Consider the following 17618-nt stretch of genomic DNA (forward strand, 5'->3'; position numbering starts at 1 on the left):
TTGGATGCTCAACTGACTGAGCCCCCCAGCCCCCCACCCCCCTTTTTTTTATATTGTTGAACTGTGACTCTTTTTTTGAAGGTGTTACTTAGGCTGTCTCCTGTACGTGTTGGTTTAGTAGTCCTGTGTCCTTCCTAGGCTAGCCAAGATCCATCTGGGCCCGTAGTCGTTACAAGCCAAACGCCACCGTGACAGAAGTAACACCAAGTTGCTTGGATATTTATATTTTCTGAACTTCATATCTTTACATTCACATATTAAAATTAATACAGTTCCCCAGTGTCTTACCAGGTACTCTGCAAACCTACTGCTGTGCTTGCCTTGCAGTTTTCTGGTGATGACATGGCATCTGCCAGTTCCAGCCGCACAGGAGTGGCTCTGCCTTTTGAGAAGTCTCAACTTACTCTGAAAGGTGAGTGGCGCCGTGCGAGGGGTTTGCCCTTTGAGGTCTTAAACACGTCAGGGGCTCTCCGTCTCGCCCGGTGGGAGCTGAAGACCCCTCATGATATGACCCCACCCCCACTCCCACTCCTCATCTCTTGTTACTTTTCCACATGTGCTCGGCTATAGCCACACTGGCCTCTTTGCTCTCCGTTGAAGGTACTGGGCATGCTACCCCCTCTGAGTGTTTGTATCTGCCGTTCCCTCTGAGTGAAATACTTTGGGGCTAGATGTCTACCTGCTTTGCTTCCTTACTTTCTAGAGGTCTTTTTTTTTTTTTTAATGGGCCAACTTCTTTTTTTTTTTTTTTTTAAGTTTATTTTTGAGAGAGACAGAGACAGCGTGCCTGGGGGAGGGGCAGAGAGAGATTGGAAGACAGAGAATCCCAAGCAGGCTCCACACTGTCAGCATGGAGCCTGATGCGGGGCTCAAGCCCATGAAACCGTGAGGTCAAGACCTGAGCCGAAAACCAGGAGTCAGACGCTTAACCATCTGAGCCACCCAAGTGCCCCTGTAGGTCTTTACTCAAAAGTCACCTTCTTCAAAAGGCCTTCCTGATTCCCCCAGATGCAGCCTCCCCCTCCCCCACCTCCCTCATATCTGTCCCCTTCACTACTGTAGATTTCTCTTCTTAGCTTTGTCACCATTTAACACAGTCCATATATTTATTTCCTTCGTTAACTGTCTCCTTCAATAGAGTATAAACACCACAAACACAGGGATATTTGTCTGTCTTGGTTACTTCTGATACCGCAGTGATTGGAACAGTGCTGGAAACATATTGGGTTGCCAGTGAATATTGCTTGAATGACAGAATGTAGCTTTGGTAGCCTTAGGTCTGCAGAAGAGCCCTGGGAGATGCCTGGGGACGGGGGAAACAGCACTCGGTGTCAGCACTCAGGCCTCTCAGAGGCACAATCATTTGGAGGCAAAATTGTGTCGTCATTTTTTTAATGATTATTTTTGAAATGGAAATGTCACTCATTTATTTAATCTAGTCACATACTTTAAAGTTGTTTCCTTTCCTCCCGCTCCTCAGTGCCCCTGATTGGAGGAAACTAACATTATCAGTTTCTTGTGGTAGTATTACACATACAGACATATCAAAGGGGATGTAGTTTTGTGATTTTGAGAGCCATGTTGCCTTCCTTGGAAGGAATATTCTTCTAGCAGTGGATGAGAGTGGCTATTTCCCTACATCTTTACCAACACCATGTGTTGCCAGACCTTTTTTCTCTTCGCCAGTCTGATTAGTAAAAATAACTTTGTCAGCATAGTTTTATTTCACATTTCTTTAAGTTATAAATGATGTTTAGCATCTTACCATATATTTAAGGGAAACTTGTATTTCCTTTTCTGTGGATTGTGTGTCCATGTCCTCTGCCTGTTTCTTATTTACTTATGGATTAAAAAAAAAAAAGTCTTGATACATTTTCATCATTTTTCTTGATGTCTCCATGGCTGTTCTAGGTCTTTGGAGTGGGGAGAAGCATTAGAGTGAACTTGATAGAGCTTTGAACTTGCGACTTTAGCTTTTACTACCTTGTCTAGTAATTAGCAAGCCTAGATTAAAACAGAAGTATGTCCATGGAGCCTGGTGACATAATGAAGTCCCTGTTTTGGGGCCTTATTATTCAGGAACACATAGTGACTTGTAAAGCTTTCTCTGTTTGCCTTTCCTCATTGTGAAATTTTTTGCTCGTGTGGAAAGAGCTAACTTGATAATACAGGTGCATCTCATTATATGTGCATTTAACCTGTAGGGAGTGTATAATGCCACTTAGGCAAATGGTTAGGGAGAAAGAGAAAAAGAGAAATGACAAAATAAATGGTGTGGGTGGTTCCTCCTCTGTTGTGTTTCACTGATAGAGCCTCTAGTGTAATTTGGGAGATGTGACTATGCTGTTCCCTCCCTTGTGCCTCTCTGTAATGCAGTCCTAGAGTTTTAAGATACATTTTATTTATTTATTTTTTTTAACGTTTATTTATTTTTGAGACAGAGAGAGACAGAGCATGAAAGAGGGAGGGTCAGAGAGAGGGAGACACAGAATCTGAAACAGGCTCCAGGCTCTGAGCTGTCAGCACAGAGCCCGATGCGGGGCTCGAACTCACGGACCGCGAGATCATGACCTGAGCCGAAGTCGGCCGCCCAACTGACTGAGCCACCCAGGCGCCCCAAAGATACATTTTAAAAATATATCAAGGCCCTTAAAAATAAGCGGCCTATTTTATCTGATATTTAACTTAAGAAGCACTGAGAAACTAAATACTAAAAAACAGCACAACATGGCTTCAACTGGCCTTTGGGAATCTACTGAAAGACCATCTATCAGACTCTATTTTGTGCCTTCCTGAGAGCTTTTCAAGGGTATAATTTTGGCCATGTGTGATTTTTCCTCCCTTGTTTGTTAACTTTAAAGGCTAAATCCCATGTGAAGATGTGAAATTGGCATTTATATTTCATCGAACAGTAAATAAACTTTCCAGATAAACCTGCTCGTATGTTGAGACCTTTATTTTGGCTTGTGTTTTAAGAACAAGAGACATTCAGAGGCACCTGGGTGGCTCAGTTGGTTGAGTGCCCAACTTTGGCATAGGTCATGATCTTGTGGTTGGCGAGTTTGAGCGCCACGTTGGGCTCACTGCTATCAGCATTGAGCCTGCTTTGGATCCTCTGTCCCCCTCTCTCTGCCCCTCTCCCGTTCATTCTCTCTCTCTCTCTCTCTCAAAAATAAAAATAAACATTAAAAAAAAGAAACATTCAAAATATCACCCCCCTGATTAATTATATGTTACAAAGGGGAAAATGTATCTTTATAGTGGAGTCACCTGACAGATCCCACATTAACCAAGGGATCAAACTTAGCATCCACAATAGGAGGACAACCTAGTGTGCATGGTGAGAAGTTTGCAATGTAACCTGTGTAGTATTCTTGACAAAAATGTTCAATGTGAATCTCACCACGAGGAAAACAATTTAAGAAATACAGGCTTTGGTGCATTCAATGAGAGAGCTGGTGGAAGTCTTTAAAAAGCATTGTCATGGAAAAAGAAGGGGGAGCACTGTGGATTTTAAAAGATTAAGGAGCCAGCGACCAAATGCAATTTGCTCATCTCAGTTGGATCCTGGATTGGGGGAAACCAGCTATAACAACATGTTTGGAACAGTTGGGGAAATTTGGATATGTAACGAGTATCAAATGATAGGAGTGACTAAATTTGTTAAGGTATAATAATGGTGGTGTGGTTAGGTGGGAGAATGTCTTTTTCTCTTTCCTATGCCCAGCATGGGGCTCAAACTCATGACCTTGAGGTCAGGGGTTGCATGTTCTACCAACTGAGCCAGCCAGGAGACCCTCCTTATTATTATTTTTTTAATTGAAGTATAGTTAACCTACTGTGTTCTGTTCGTTTCAGGTGTACAGCATATAGAACATCCTTACTCGTATGAATTGCATTCTGGAAGTATTTAGGGCTGATCAGTCTTGATGTCTACAACTTACTTTCAAGTGGTTTACCAAAAAAGTTTGTGGATATATGCACACTCATGCACATATATAGACATAAACATCACATGTCTGTATCCCGTGCTGTCCAATAAGATAGCCACTATAGCCACGTAGACATTTTTACATTGATTAAAGTTAAATTTAAAATGCAAATCCTCAGTCATACTAGCCATGCTAATGGCTTCGTAGCCACATGTATCTCATGGCATTGCATTGGACTGTGCTGGCATAGAACTTTTTGCTTATCATTGAAGATTTTTTTTTTAATGTTTATTTAGTTTTGAGACAGAGAGAGTGAGCACGAGTGGGGGAGGAGCAGAGAGGGAGGGAGACAGAGGATCTGGAGCAGGCTCTGCGCTAACAGCAGACAGCCCCATGTGGGGCTTGAACTCGTAAACCATGAGATCGTGACCTGAGCCGAAGTTGGACACTCAACCGACTGGGTCACCCAGGTGCCCCTTATCACTGATATTTTCTTGAATAGCACTGACACAGGCACACACATAGAAAGAGAAAGAAGCAAAGGTGGCCAGATGGCAGTTGCTGCACAGTATACAAGTATTAGTTGTCCTGTTCTTTCACCTTTTCCGGAAACTGAAAACTTCAAGATAAAACTACCAATATGTGATCCGAGATTGGGTCCTGGACGGACCAGGGGGGAAAAAAGTTTTTCTCTTTTGCTATAATGGACATTGATAGGACATTTAACAAAATTTAAATAAGGTCTGTACGTTAGATCATAGTTTTAAAGGATGTTAAATTTCGCCATGTTGATAATTATACTGTGGTATTGTCAGAAAATGTCTTTGTTCTTGGAAATATGCACTGAAGTATTTAGAAGAAAGGGGGCACAGCATCTGAAACTCACTCTCAAAGTTTCAAAAACAAATGTGAATGTGTACGAGAGGGAGTCGGGGGAGAGAAAGAATAATAAAGCAAATATAGTGAAAAGTTAATATTTGGTGACCCTTAGGTGAAGGGTTTATAGGAATTCTTGGTATTTTTGAAAACCAAAAACAAAACAAACAAACAAAAATACTTGGGGAAAAAACTCGAGGGGCAAAAAAGGAAACACCAGGGCAGAGTTCAGAGAATTGGCCGGGAGCTGGGAGACTTGGTTCCCAGCTTAGCTTTTGCCTCGGACTCCGTGATTTTGGATATGTTATTTCCCCTCTCTGAACCTTAGTTGCCCAACTTTTAAATGAAGGGCTTGAACTTGTTGATTTCAAAGAAACTGTCCAGCTCAAAATGATAGGACTAGAATTATAACTAGTTGGCCCCCTGCTCCACCACCTTAAGGGTCTGGGTGCAGAGCTATGCTCACACCACTAGGTGGCCTCAGTTAACCTTGGTCTGTGTGAAAAGTATTTCGGTTTTCTACTCTGGACCACATTTCCCGCCACCACAACCTGTTTTTTCCCCAGTACCATCCCTTGTTGCTTCTGTTGCTTCTGAATCTTAGCCACAGCTTTTGCTGTTGTTGTCGTTGTTTGCCTTGCTCTCTCCTGTTCTTTTGGGCCGGGAGAAGACAGGCATTGTTAAAAGAATCCAGAGTTAGGTTTGTCCTTTGTCAAGTTGTGGACCCTTACACGGCTCTGTAAGGGAATCTTGATGGAAGGGAGCTCAGTCTTGCCATCATAGGTAAGAAATGCCAGTCCTATGCTCTGATTTGGGGCATGGGATAGAGGACATCTTAGATGTGTTCCATCCCAGTGACCTGGAGTTTCCATTGTGGCTGATGTGTGCCATAAGAGACACCTGTCTGGCCCTGGGTGTATGGATACTTGTTTAGCCTGGCTTGCTGCTACCAAATAAACATCAGAAATGCTGCCACATCAAGGATACAAATAGAACAGGAAATGCAGATGGCTGACAAGCACATAGAAAAAACATTGACCCTCACCAGTAATCGAAGAACAGCAGTAGAACAGGTACGCAGAATCTGGTAACGATGTATAGCATGGTGTGGTGTCAGGTTGCCTGGGTGCACATCCTGGTTTGAAGCTCCCTGGCTATGTTTTCTGGGGCAATGACCTAACTTCCCCAAGCCTGCTTCCTCTTGGTTGAGATGGGGGTGGTGATATATTCCCTGCCCCATGGGTTTGTTTAAAGGATGGAGTTAGATGACGTGTGCACAGCATAGTGTCTGTAACAAGTGCTCATTAAATTTTACGTAATTTATATGTTTTTTTTTAATCTATCTGATTTGCAAAAAGCAAAAAACAAAAAAACCTTAATACTCAATGCTATGGTGGTGAAATGAATATATTCATCTACGTGGGTTTATCCTTTTTGCAAAGGAATTAAACTGTTTTGGGAACTTCAAAAATATTCAGATCATTTGGAGGAAATGCATGCAAATCTATATATTCATGATGATTTTCCCAGAGTGAAAAATTGAAAGCAGTCTTTTCAGCATTGAAAGAATAGTTAACTAAATTGTGGCATGTCTGTACAAGGCTCGTATTGCAGCCATTTAAAATTGAGAAGAATTCTTAAAGAATTGGGGGCGTAAGAGATGAAAGTCTGGATTTGCCAACATCTTAATGATAGTTATCCCAGAGTTTTCAGGTTAAGAGTGCTTCTTTTCTTAAGCTTCATATTTTTTAAAAAAATTTGTTGATCATCAGAAAGAAACCAAAACTTACTTTTTAAACGTAACAGCAGAAAAGAGCAAGAACATCTGCCACAGGGGGGCAGCTGGGAGCCCTCTGACTCATCTTTGTCTTTTCTTTCCTGTCCAGTGGTGTCAGCAAAGCCCAAGGTGCATAATCGTCAACCTCGAATTAACTCATTTGTGGAGGTGGCAGTGGATGGACTCCCCAGTGAGACCAAGAAGACTGGGAAGCGAATTGGGAGCTCGGAGCTTCTCTGGAATGAGATCATCATTTTGTAAGAGAAAGTCCCTTCTCTTCGCAGTAACATGGGAGAAAGAGAGAAGGCTCTCCAAGGGGGTTGTGGGAGATCCAGGTTTCCTGTGAGGCCTCAAACTCTTCTGCCTTTGGTACCCAAGGCGCCTCTCTTCAGGTGTTTCTACATCATTGAGCTCACAGAGCACTCATTATTAGCTAGATGGTTACAGGGCCAGCTTTGTGGGGGAAAGGGTGTACGTGAGCGTCTTCCTGTTTGAGGTCCCCCCCGCCAAGATGTCAGCAGTATAGTTGATCTGTTTTCTTCTCAGCTGTAGGAGTGACCAATATGCTTGGATGTGATGAATCAAGTATTTGTTTTCCAGGAATGTCACGGCCCAGAGTCATTTAGATTTGAAGGTTTGGAGCTGCCATACTTTGAGAAATGAGCTGCTAGGCACCGCCTCTGTCAACCTCTCCAATGTCCTGAAGAACAATGGGGGCAAAAGTACGTATGATGACGGGGTGGCCGACATGATTCATCTGTGGGGGGTGGGAGAAGAATTCAGAAGGCTTGGATTTCTCTCACACACCACGGACAGACCCGGTGATGCGGTTTCCTCCAGGACCAGGGGCTGTGGGGACTCTGTTCCCCATAGACGCTGCCCGTGGAGTTTTAGGAAGGCGAGAGCTCTTCTCTGCCTTCACTGTGGGATTCAGCCTATTTTGTCCTCGGGCTCTAGCGCTGGGATGCAGTGATGTGTCCCCTTGATCCTTTCTCAAGGATGAATGCTTTCCCTCTGCCTCTCTTTTCCCAATCCCGGAGACATGTGACATTTTGAATCAAACTGTCAGATGCCTGCACCCCAAATCGTTACTTTCCTAGTCTGAGTCCTTGAATGGAACAAAGAAGCTGCGTGTGTTTGTGTGTTTGTGTGGAGGGGGGAATGGTGTTACACGTAGTGCCTTGTGCTTAGTAGGCACTCAGTGAACGTTTACTGGATGTTGGAATGTGCTGGAAGCTGTGTCTTAATTATTCAGGGTGCCTCTGCTGCATGGAAATCTAAACCCCAACGTCTATTTATTGCTGCTTGTGGTCAGTGGCATAACCCGTGGCTGTGGTATCTGGACCCTCCCTCATAAAGCCTCTATTGAGAGCAGTACCATATGTGGGGAGGGAACTCCATGGAAAGAAAGGCTCCTTTTTCTCTTGATGTCTGCTGTCTAGAAAATATTTTCTGAAAGTGGAGTTAGCTTAAGAGGGATGTGGGGGTGGGGAGTGTTGAGTCCCGGGTGAGTGCTGCGTGGATTCAAGAGTCTTTTCTTTCTGACAGGCTGCTCGAGTGGTGTTTGAGGTTCCCCTGGTCTTTCCCTTTCTGCCGGGCACCCAGAGATGTGGGGAGCCTGCCGCAGCTTCAGAAATTGCTTAAAACCAGGAATATGCCTCTATTTTAGTTCTGCAGGGAGCTCCCTGATGGTTTCTCTTCTGAGTCTGTCTTTATTTTCTCAAACTCTAGCCTGCCTTTTATAATTTGATTATCAAGGAGGGTTATATTTATCATGTCTTTTGGAGATACACTTGTGGACATTGTCACGTTAGGATCAGCAGCCAATGAGTGTCCTTTCTTTTCTTCTTCATTTGTTCCGTCAACAAACCTTTGCTTTTGATTGTAAAAGTATTGTAGCAAAACTGGAAATTAGACACAAGCGCACAGACGTACAAAGAAAATAAAATTCTCCTGTAAACCACAGTGCTTAGTGATAATTGCTAACATTTTGATATGTATTTTTCTGAGCCTTTTTTTCCTGTTGCACACGTATATATTTAAGACATCCGTGAAACAAGATCGTGACCATACAAAAACATATTATTTTACAACATATTATTTTACATTTTTTCTCTTTAAAATGTATTAGTATATCTTTTTTTATTTAAACATTTTTTTAACGTTTGTTTTTGAGAGAGGAAGAGTGCATGTGTGTGCTAGCAGGGGAGGGGGACAGAGAGAGGTAGAGAGAGGATCCCAAGCAGTTTCCGTGCTATCAGCGCAGAGCCCGACGTGGGGCTTGAACTCAAGAACCATGAAATCATGACCTGAGCCAAAGTCAGACACCCAACTGACTGAGCCACCCAGGTGCCCCTCTTTTTTTTGTTCTAAAGTTGTTTATTATTATTATTATTTTGTAATCTCTATACTCAACTTGGGGCTCAAACCTATGACCACAGGATCAAGAGCCACATGCTCTTCTGACTGAGCCAGTCAGGTGCCCCTCAGTAGATCTTTATTTACTTATTTTTTTCTAATTGTGATAAAAGGCACGTAACATAAAATTTACCGTCTTAACCATTTGTAAGTGTGCCGTGTAGTGGCAATTGTGTACACGCTTGTTGTGCAAGCATCACTGCCATTCATTTTCAGAACTTTGTTTATAAATGTTTATTTTTGACAGAGAGAGAGTGCATACATGCACGCATGAGCAGGGGAGGGGCAGAGAGAGAGAGGGAGACAGAGAATCTGAAGCAGGCTCTGCGCTGAGAGCAGAGAGCCCACTAAGGGGCTTGAACCCCTGAACTGTGAGATCATGACCTGAGCCGAAGTCAGACAACCGACTGAGCCACCCAGGTGCCTCATCTTCAGAACTTTAAACTCAAACTCTCTACCCACTGCACAGTTCATTTCTCCTCTTCCCTCCACCCCGCCCACAGTTCTACTTTTTCTATGCATCTGACTAGCTACCTCAATTGGGTGAAATCATACAGTATTTGCCCTTTTATATCTGGCTTACTGGACTCAGCATAAGGTCCTCAAGGCACCTCCAAGCTGTAGCATGTATCAGAATCTCCCTTCTTATTAAGGCCAAATAATATTCTGTCCTATGTGCATACCACGTTTTGTTATCCATCCACCTGTCCAGAAACACTTGGGCTGCTCCCACCTTTTGCCTGTTGTAAATGGTACTGTTATGAATCCGAGCGTACAAATACCTGTTCAAGTTCCTGCTTTCAGTTCTTTTGGATCTGTGCCTGAGAAGCAGAATTGATGCGTCATATGGTAATTCTTTGTTTAATTTTTTGAGGAACCAGTATACTGTTTTCCATAGCTGCTATACCATAAAATATATTGATACGGCGGCTTTAATTATTCTTCCAAAATGTACTTTTTGATGACTGCCTAGTGGTAGTTTCTCAGGTGGTTGTGTGGAAATTTAGGTTTGGATACTGGGGTAGTTTTAAGTATCTTACAGTCATAAATAATGCTATGGTAAATATATGTAAATATATATATATATATATGTCCATTGTTGATAGTTTACTTGTCATAAATTACTGAAGATGAGGGTGGCTGGGTGGTTCGTTTCATTGAGCTTGATTTTGGCTCAGGTCATGATCCCAGGGTCACGGGATCGAGTCCCGCATTGGACTCTGCACGGAGCGTGGAGTCTGCTTAAGATTCTTTCTTTGTCTCCCTCTGTCCTTCTCCCTGGCTCTCTCTCACTCTGTCTGTTAAAAAAAAATTATTGAAGATGGATTTGCAGGGTTTAAACATTTTTCACATATTTGTGACATTTGACACATATTGCAAAATTACTCTCCAGAAAAGTTCTGCCAGTTTACCCTCCCATCAGCAGTAGCTAAGATTGCTAGTTTCTGTTGCATTTTGGCCTTTATTGGCTTGATTAAAAAAATATATATACACGCATGCACACACACACACACACACACACGTATATTGTTTTTGCCTGTTTGATAATTAACGGTATGCCACATTTGCTTCATCTATTTCTCTTTTTGGTTGTAGTATTTCAAAGTAAATTACAGATGTTCGAGCGTTATATTTTAGATTCTTCAGCCTGCCTCTCGTAAAACACGAGGATATTTTCCTTGTTATTCTATCGTGTTACATACGTGAACCCATTTATCGTAGACTAGTAGTGTTTGAAGAGGTGGAGCTTCTACTGCTCTTTCAGCTCCTTCAGGCTTCTGACGACCGACTCTGCTGTGACGGTGGAAGCCCTCTTGCAGGTCACCGGCTTCCGTTTTCATGTACGAACCACAGTGCCAGATCCCCACAGCTCATCTTTTCATCTTGGTTTTGCCACAGCACTCGGCATGCTGGCTTATTTCAATCTTCTTCACCCTTTTCCTGTGGGAGGCACCATCACGGGTCCTCCATTTACCGAGGATTCTGACCTTCTTGGTGCGTTTAGCCATGACTCTGCAAATTAGGGCTGAGCCCAGAGAGGAAACAGAAAGGATATTTTTGTCTGTGATTACCACACTATTATCACACCTTGCAATGTTGATATGAATTCCTTATGATCGATCACCTGATGCGCAGTCCCTGTTCAATTTCACCTGTTTATCTCTAAGTGTCATTTTCTTTTTTCTTTTCTTTTTTTTTAATATTTTTATTTTATTTTTGAGAGAGAGGGACAGAGTGCTAGTGGGGGAGGGTTAGAGAGAGAGGGAGACACAGAATCTGAAGCGGGCTCTGGGCTCTGAGCTGTCAGCACAGAGCCCGACGTGGGGCTCAAACCCACAGATCGTGAGATCATGACCTGAGCCAAAGTCGGACATTCAACCGACTGAGCCACCCAGGCGCCCCTCTAAGTGTCATTTTCAAGTTGGTTTGCTTGAACCTGAATTCGGACGAGGTCTCCTCATTGAATTTGGTTGTTATGTCTCTGAAGTTCCCCCAATATCACTCTACCTATATGATGCTGTGATTTATTGAAGGAGATTGAATATTTTTAGAGTGTGTTTATTGCCTTAGTAACGTCCTTTGTTCATTTTTATATCAAAGGGTGCATTTTTGTCTTTTAGTTTTGAAGGTGTTTTATATGTTAAGGCTGTTACTCTTTGTCTTATAATTTGTAAATATCTTTCCAGTTTTTCATTTGCATTTTAGTTTTGTAGATTTTTTTTCCCCTATTTTCCAAAGAGATGTTTTAAACTTGTAGTTGAATCTGTCACCCTTTGTATTTGTAGCCTTTTCCTTTATGAAAGGCTTTCTCCCATTCTGAGATCAGGTAAATAGTCACCTCTAGTTTTTACTAGTTCATTGTGATTTTTTTTTTTTACATTTAATTCTTTAAGTGATGTTATTTTTGTGTGCAGTGTGAATAGGGATCTAATTTTATTTTACTTTTTGAGTGTTTATTTTTGAGAGAAACAGATATTGTGAGTGGGGGAGGGGCAGAGAGAGAGAGGGGGAGAGAGAGAGAAGACAAGAGGGGAGGGGAGGGAAGGGGAGGGGAGGGGAGGGGAGAGGAGAGATATTGAGAAAATCCTAAGCAGGCTCCACGCTGCCAGCCTGACTTGGGGCTTGAACGCAGGAGATCATGACCTGAGCTGAAACCAAGAGTCAGATACTCAACTGAGCCACCCAGGTGCCCCAGGATCTAATTTAATTTTTCCCAAATAGTTAACTGATTGATTTAGCACTACTTATTGAATAACCCATCTGTGATTATTATCCCCAATGATTTGGGTTGTTTATCTTCAGCTTATATTAAACAATGTCTACATATATATACATACACACTTGGGCCTGTTGGGGGATTTTCCATTTCATCTGTTGTTTTATTAGCCTTTTACAATCACTGTCTTAACTGTTGTAATATTACCATGTTTTAATATCTGACTATTTGAATTTCTCTCCTTTGCAAAATCTTCCTCCCTCTTTTCTTTGCATATATGACAGTACCACCTGAACTTTATTTATTTATTTTTCAAGTTTATTTATTTAATTTGAGAGCAAGCGAGAGAGGAAAGGGCGGAGGGAGAGAGAGAGAGAGAGAGAGAGAGAGAGAGAGAGAGGGGAGGGAGAGAAAATCCCAAGTAGGCTCCGCACTGTCAGTGCAGAGCCTGACCAGGGGCTCGAACTCATGAACCATGAGATCATGATCTGAGCCAAAACCAAGAGGGGGACACTTAACCAAATGAGCCACCCAGGTGCCCCAACACTACCTGAACTTTAATTATTTTGTCAGGTTCTCCTCTTCTTCCTACTTTCTTCCCCTCAAATCCCTTCAGATTTTATTGGAATTCTATCCTATGTAAAGTTCCTTTGTGGAGAATTTCTGTACCAATAATTCCTACCCAGGAACATAGAGTGTCTCTAAATTCACTCAGATCATTTTGAAGTTATCTTTAGATAGACTCTTCTAAATTAAAAAAAAAAAAAATTTTAATGTTTATCTTTGGGAGACAGACAGAGTGCGAGTGGGGGAGGGGCAGAAAGAGAGGGAGACCTAGAATCTGAAGCAAGCTGCAGGTTCTGAGCTGTCAGTGCAGGGCCAGATGCAGGGCTCGAACTCACAAACCGTGAGATCATGACCTGAGCCGAAGTCAGAAGCTTAACTGACTGAGCCATCCAGGCTCCCCAGACTTCTAAATTTAAAAAACCCTTTTGATTTTATTTTCAGTGGGATCTTTTCCTAGTAGGTCTCCTAACTTAGTGTTGTTTGTATACGACTCTTAGTTTCTGCATGTGTGGGTTTTGTTTTGTTTTGTTTTTTTCATAATCATTCAATAGCTGAATTCTTAGTATATGTTTTCAATAGCTTCTTTTGGGTTTTCTTGGTAGACTTTGATGTGATTTCTAAGATTGATAATTTTGCTCATATTAGGAGATAATTATGCTTTTTTTTTTCCTTGTTAGTTGCTTTGCATACAGCTTCCTCTTTTAGTGGTGATGGAGTGGGCATCTTGCCTTTTCATAACCATGCTTCTAATGACTCTTCTCTGGATGTAAAGTTGGGTGTTAGTAAGCTCTTTTTCTTTTTTTTTTTTTTTTTCCTCAGTTTAATAATTAATCATTGTTTTTTTTGTTGTTGAATTGTTGTTGTCAGATATCTTTTAGGTAACTATTGGGATAGTTAAATGATTTTTCTTCTTTCTATTTCTTATATTGATTTCCTAATAGTAACAATCTTAAAATTTCTTGAATACACCCTGTTGCTCATGTTTGATTATTTTTTGAAACTTTTGTTAAGAATGGTTTGTTAGTATTTTATTTGGGGGTTTTCCACTTATATTCACAAGTGGCATTTGTCTGTAGTTTGTACTATTTTTGTCAGCTTTGGAATTGAGGCTTAGCTAATTTTATAAAGTAAATTAAAGCTCTTTCCAACTTCGGGAACAGACTCTATAACTTGGGAATTATCTGTTCCATGAATGCAGGAAAGAGCTCACCCGTAAAACCAACTAGGTCTGGCTGCTTTCTCTGAAATAATTCTTTGATGACTTTTTCAGTTTCTTACCCCATAATGATTGGTTTGTTCAGCTTTTCTGGTTCATCTTGCATCAGTTTTGTTAATTCATTATTTTCTGAGAAAAATTGTTTCATGAGATTTTTCAGATTTATTAGTGTGAAGATTTTAAGTAGCGTCCTCATTTTATTATTTATTTATTAAAAATTTTTTTTAATGTTTATTTTTGAGAGAGAGAGAGAGAGAGAGAGATAGCACGAGCGGGAGAGGGGCAGAGAGAGAGGGAGACACAGAATCTGAAGTAGGCTCCAGGCTCTGAGCTGTCAGCACAGAGCCCGACGTGGGGCTCAAACTCATGGACCGCAATATCATGACCTGAGCTGAAGTCAGATGCTCAACTGACTGAGCCACCCAGGTGCCCCAGTAGCATTCTCATTTTAAAAATGTTTCTAGGCGGGGTGCCTGGGTGGCTCAGTCGGTTGAGTGTCTGACTTCGGCTCAGGTCATGATCTCACGGTTTGTGGGTTCAAGCCCTGCATCAGGCTCTGTGCTGACAGTTCGGAGCCTGGAGCCTGCTTCGGATTCTGGGTCTCCCTCTCTCTCTGCCCCTCCCCCGCTTGTACACTGTCTCTCTCTGTCTCTCAAAACGGAATAAATGTAAAAAAAAAAAAAAAAATGTTTCTAGGGGCCCCTGGGTGGCTCAGTTGGTTAAGCGTCCAACTTCAGCTCAGGTCATGGGCTCACGGTTCGTGGGTTCGAGCCCGCATCGGGCTCTGTGCTGACAGCTCGGAGCCTAGAGCCTGTTTCGGATTCTGGGTCTCCCTCTCTCTCTGCCCCTCCCCCGCTTGTACACTGTCTCTCTCTGTCTCTCAAAACGGAATAAATGTAAAAAAAAAAAAAAAAAATGTTTCTAGGGGCCCCTGGGTGGCTCAGTTGGTTAAGCGTCCAACTTCAGCTCAGGTCATGGGCTCACGGTTCGTGGGTTCGAGCCCGCATCGGGCTCTGTGCTGACAGCTCGGAGCCTAGAGCCTGTTTCGGATTCTGTGTCTCCCTCTCTCTGCCCCTGCCCTGTTTGCATTGTCTCTCAAAAATAAATGTGAAAAAAAAATTAAAAGAAAAATGTTTCTAATTTTTCTCCCTTAAAAGTTTTTTCAAATTTGTTCCCAATTTTTTCTTGACTAGCATAAACATTTTTGTTTTAACTTCTGTTTTTTAATTTATTTTTCATAGGACTACTTGGATTTTCAGTTATACCATGTTTTCTAATATTTTGAAAAGTTTACCTATTTATTTTGAGAGAGAACAGGCAAGGGGAGGTGCAGAGAGAGAGAGGGAGAGGGAGAGAATCTAAGAAGTTCCGCATTGCCAGCGCAGAGCTCGACACAGGTCTCAATCCCACAAACCGTGACACCATGACCTTAGCCGAAATCAGGACTTGAATGGTCAACCAACAAAGCCACCCAGGCACCCCTAATTTCCATTTTTAAAAAATGTTTACTTTATTTTTGAGAGAGAGAGAGAGAGAGAACAGGGGAGGGGCAGAGAGAGGGAGACACAGGATCTGAAGCAGGCTCCGTGCTGACAGCAGCAAGCCAATGTGAGGCTCGAGCTCATGAACCGTGAGATTATGACCTGAGCCGAAGTTGGACACTCAACCGACAGCCACCCAGGCATCCCTTTCTGTTTTTGTTTTTTTCATTTTTCACTTTAACTTTTTTCAACTAGTTGCCATAGATTTTTTTTTTTTTTTTTTTTAGTTCAGTCAGTGAGTTGGTCATTTATGGCTTTTTGAGTTGAAAGCTTATAGGGCATTTATTTTTGTCTTGTTGAATGATGAAAACATTCGTGCTTTAAACTTGGCTTTGATTTTTTTCCCGTGGGTATTCATATTTTTTTCTTTTAAGGAAAAGCGCACATACCTTAAGTGGTATAGTTCAGTGAATGTTTACCTCTGTTCACATCTGTGTAATTGCTACTCAGATCAAGATACAGAACATTTCTAGGGCCCCAGAAGATTCCTGTGTCCCTGTCAATCAATAACCCTTTGCCTGAGATAACCACTATTCTGACTTCTGTCACTACTCGTTAGTTTTGCCTATTCTTGAATTTTTATCAGTGCAATCATACAGTACATTTTCTTGTGCCTGGCTCATTGTGTCTGTGAGAGTCACACATGCTTTTGCAGGTAATACTAGTTTGGGTTTTTTTATTGGGGTGAAGGTTCCTATTATATGACTATACCACAGTTTCTTTGATTATTCTCCTGCTGGCAGACATTTGGGCTCTTTCCAATGTTGGACCATCATGAACAAAGCTGCTATGAACAATCTTATACATGTATTTTGCAAGGCACATATATGCATGTATTGAGTGTGTGTGTGTGTGTGTGTGTGTGTGTATGTATATATCTCTTAGCTCACCAAGTAGATGTATTTCAGCTTTAGTAGACACTGCCCAACAGTTTTCTACTGGTAAACCCATACCTGTTGCTGCGTTCTGCTCCTTGTTTGTAACTGCTGTTGTGATTTTTCTCTTTGAGCCCAGGGTGATTCAGGAGGGTGTTTTCTCTGTTGCCCAGGGCTTAGGTCATTCATGACGGTCACTGCCGTGCAGCCGCTTTTGCCAGCACCAACCTTAGCACCTCGAGTGTGTGGCTAGGTTGATGAGCAGTGAGGCACGTCAGATCCACATCTGATGGAAAATGTGGATTGTAGGAGGGCGGTGAGCTGTTTTTTTCTTAGGAAAACAAATCTGGAATGACAGTGGCTTAGACGAGTCACAAAACAAGGGCTGTGTTTCATAAAGCCCTTTGTTTACAGCAACTCTGTTTCTGGTGATTCCAAATCTGTTGAATAGAGAAGTGGTTAAGAATACGTAGCCTCGGGGCGCGTGGGTGGCTCAGTCGGTTAAGCAGCCGACTTCGGCTCAGGTCATGATCTCGCAGTCCATGAGTTCGAGCCCCGCATCGGGCTCTGTGCTGACAGCTCAGAGCCTGGAGCCTGTTTCAGATTCTGTATCTCCCTCTCTCTGACCCTCCCCCGTTTATGCTTTGTCTCTCTCTGTCTCAAAAACAAATAAACGTTAAAAAAAATAAAATAAAATAAAAAAAAGAATACATAGCCTCTGGAGTCCAACCACCTGGGTTTGAGTTCTGATTCCATTAGCTTTGTGATGTCGGACAGTCACTTCTCTGTGTGTGTGTTTCCTCACCTGTAAAACATTATTTTGAGATTCAGTAAGCTAACAGTAGTACCTTACACATGTAAGTACTCTATAAGTCATGGTAACAGCAGCAGTAGTAGTGGTAGTAATTCTGGCTCCTCTGATACTTTTTTTTTTTTAAGTTTATTCATTTATTTTGAGAGAGCAAGACAGAGTGAGCAGGGGAGGGCCAGAGAGAGAGAGCATCCCAAGCAGGCTCTGCGCTGTCAGCGTGGAGCCCGCACGTGGGGCTCAAGCCCACGAACCACAAGATCATGACCTAATCCGAATCAAGAGCTGGCTGCTCAACGGACCGAGTCACCCATGCGCCCCTCCTCTGCTACTTTTCTTCCCAAAGATTGGGAGGTTCAAGTCCTCAAGATGGTGACAGAGACCCTATTTC

At 42.3% G+C, this 17618-nt stretch overlaps 1 protein-coding gene across 2 annotated transcripts in view; it reads left to right on the forward strand.

Moving 5' to 3' along the window:
* The window catches only part of WWP2 (WW domain containing E3 ubiquitin protein ligase 2), a 149854-nt gene that overhangs the window by 25027 nt on the left and 107209 nt on the right, over positions 1-17618 (forward strand). For both annotated transcript variants that reach the window (XM_042919825.1, XM_042919826.1), the window contains exons 2-4: positions 328-412; positions 6695-6842; positions 7186-7307. In XM_042919825.1, the coding sequence (XP_042775759.1) occupies positions 343-412; positions 6695-6842; positions 7186-7307 (340 nt within the window). In that variant the 5' untranslated portion in view covers positions 328-342. The remainder of the gene's footprint in view (positions 1-327; positions 413-6694; positions 6843-7185; positions 7308-17618) is intronic.

This window comes from Panthera leo, chromosome E2 (assembly GCF_018350215.1).
Source record: "Panthera leo isolate Ple1 chromosome E2, P.leo_Ple1_pat1.1, whole genome shotgun sequence".
In the NCBI taxonomy this organism is placed as follows: Eukaryota; Metazoa; Chordata; class Mammalia; order Carnivora; family Felidae; genus Panthera; species Panthera leo.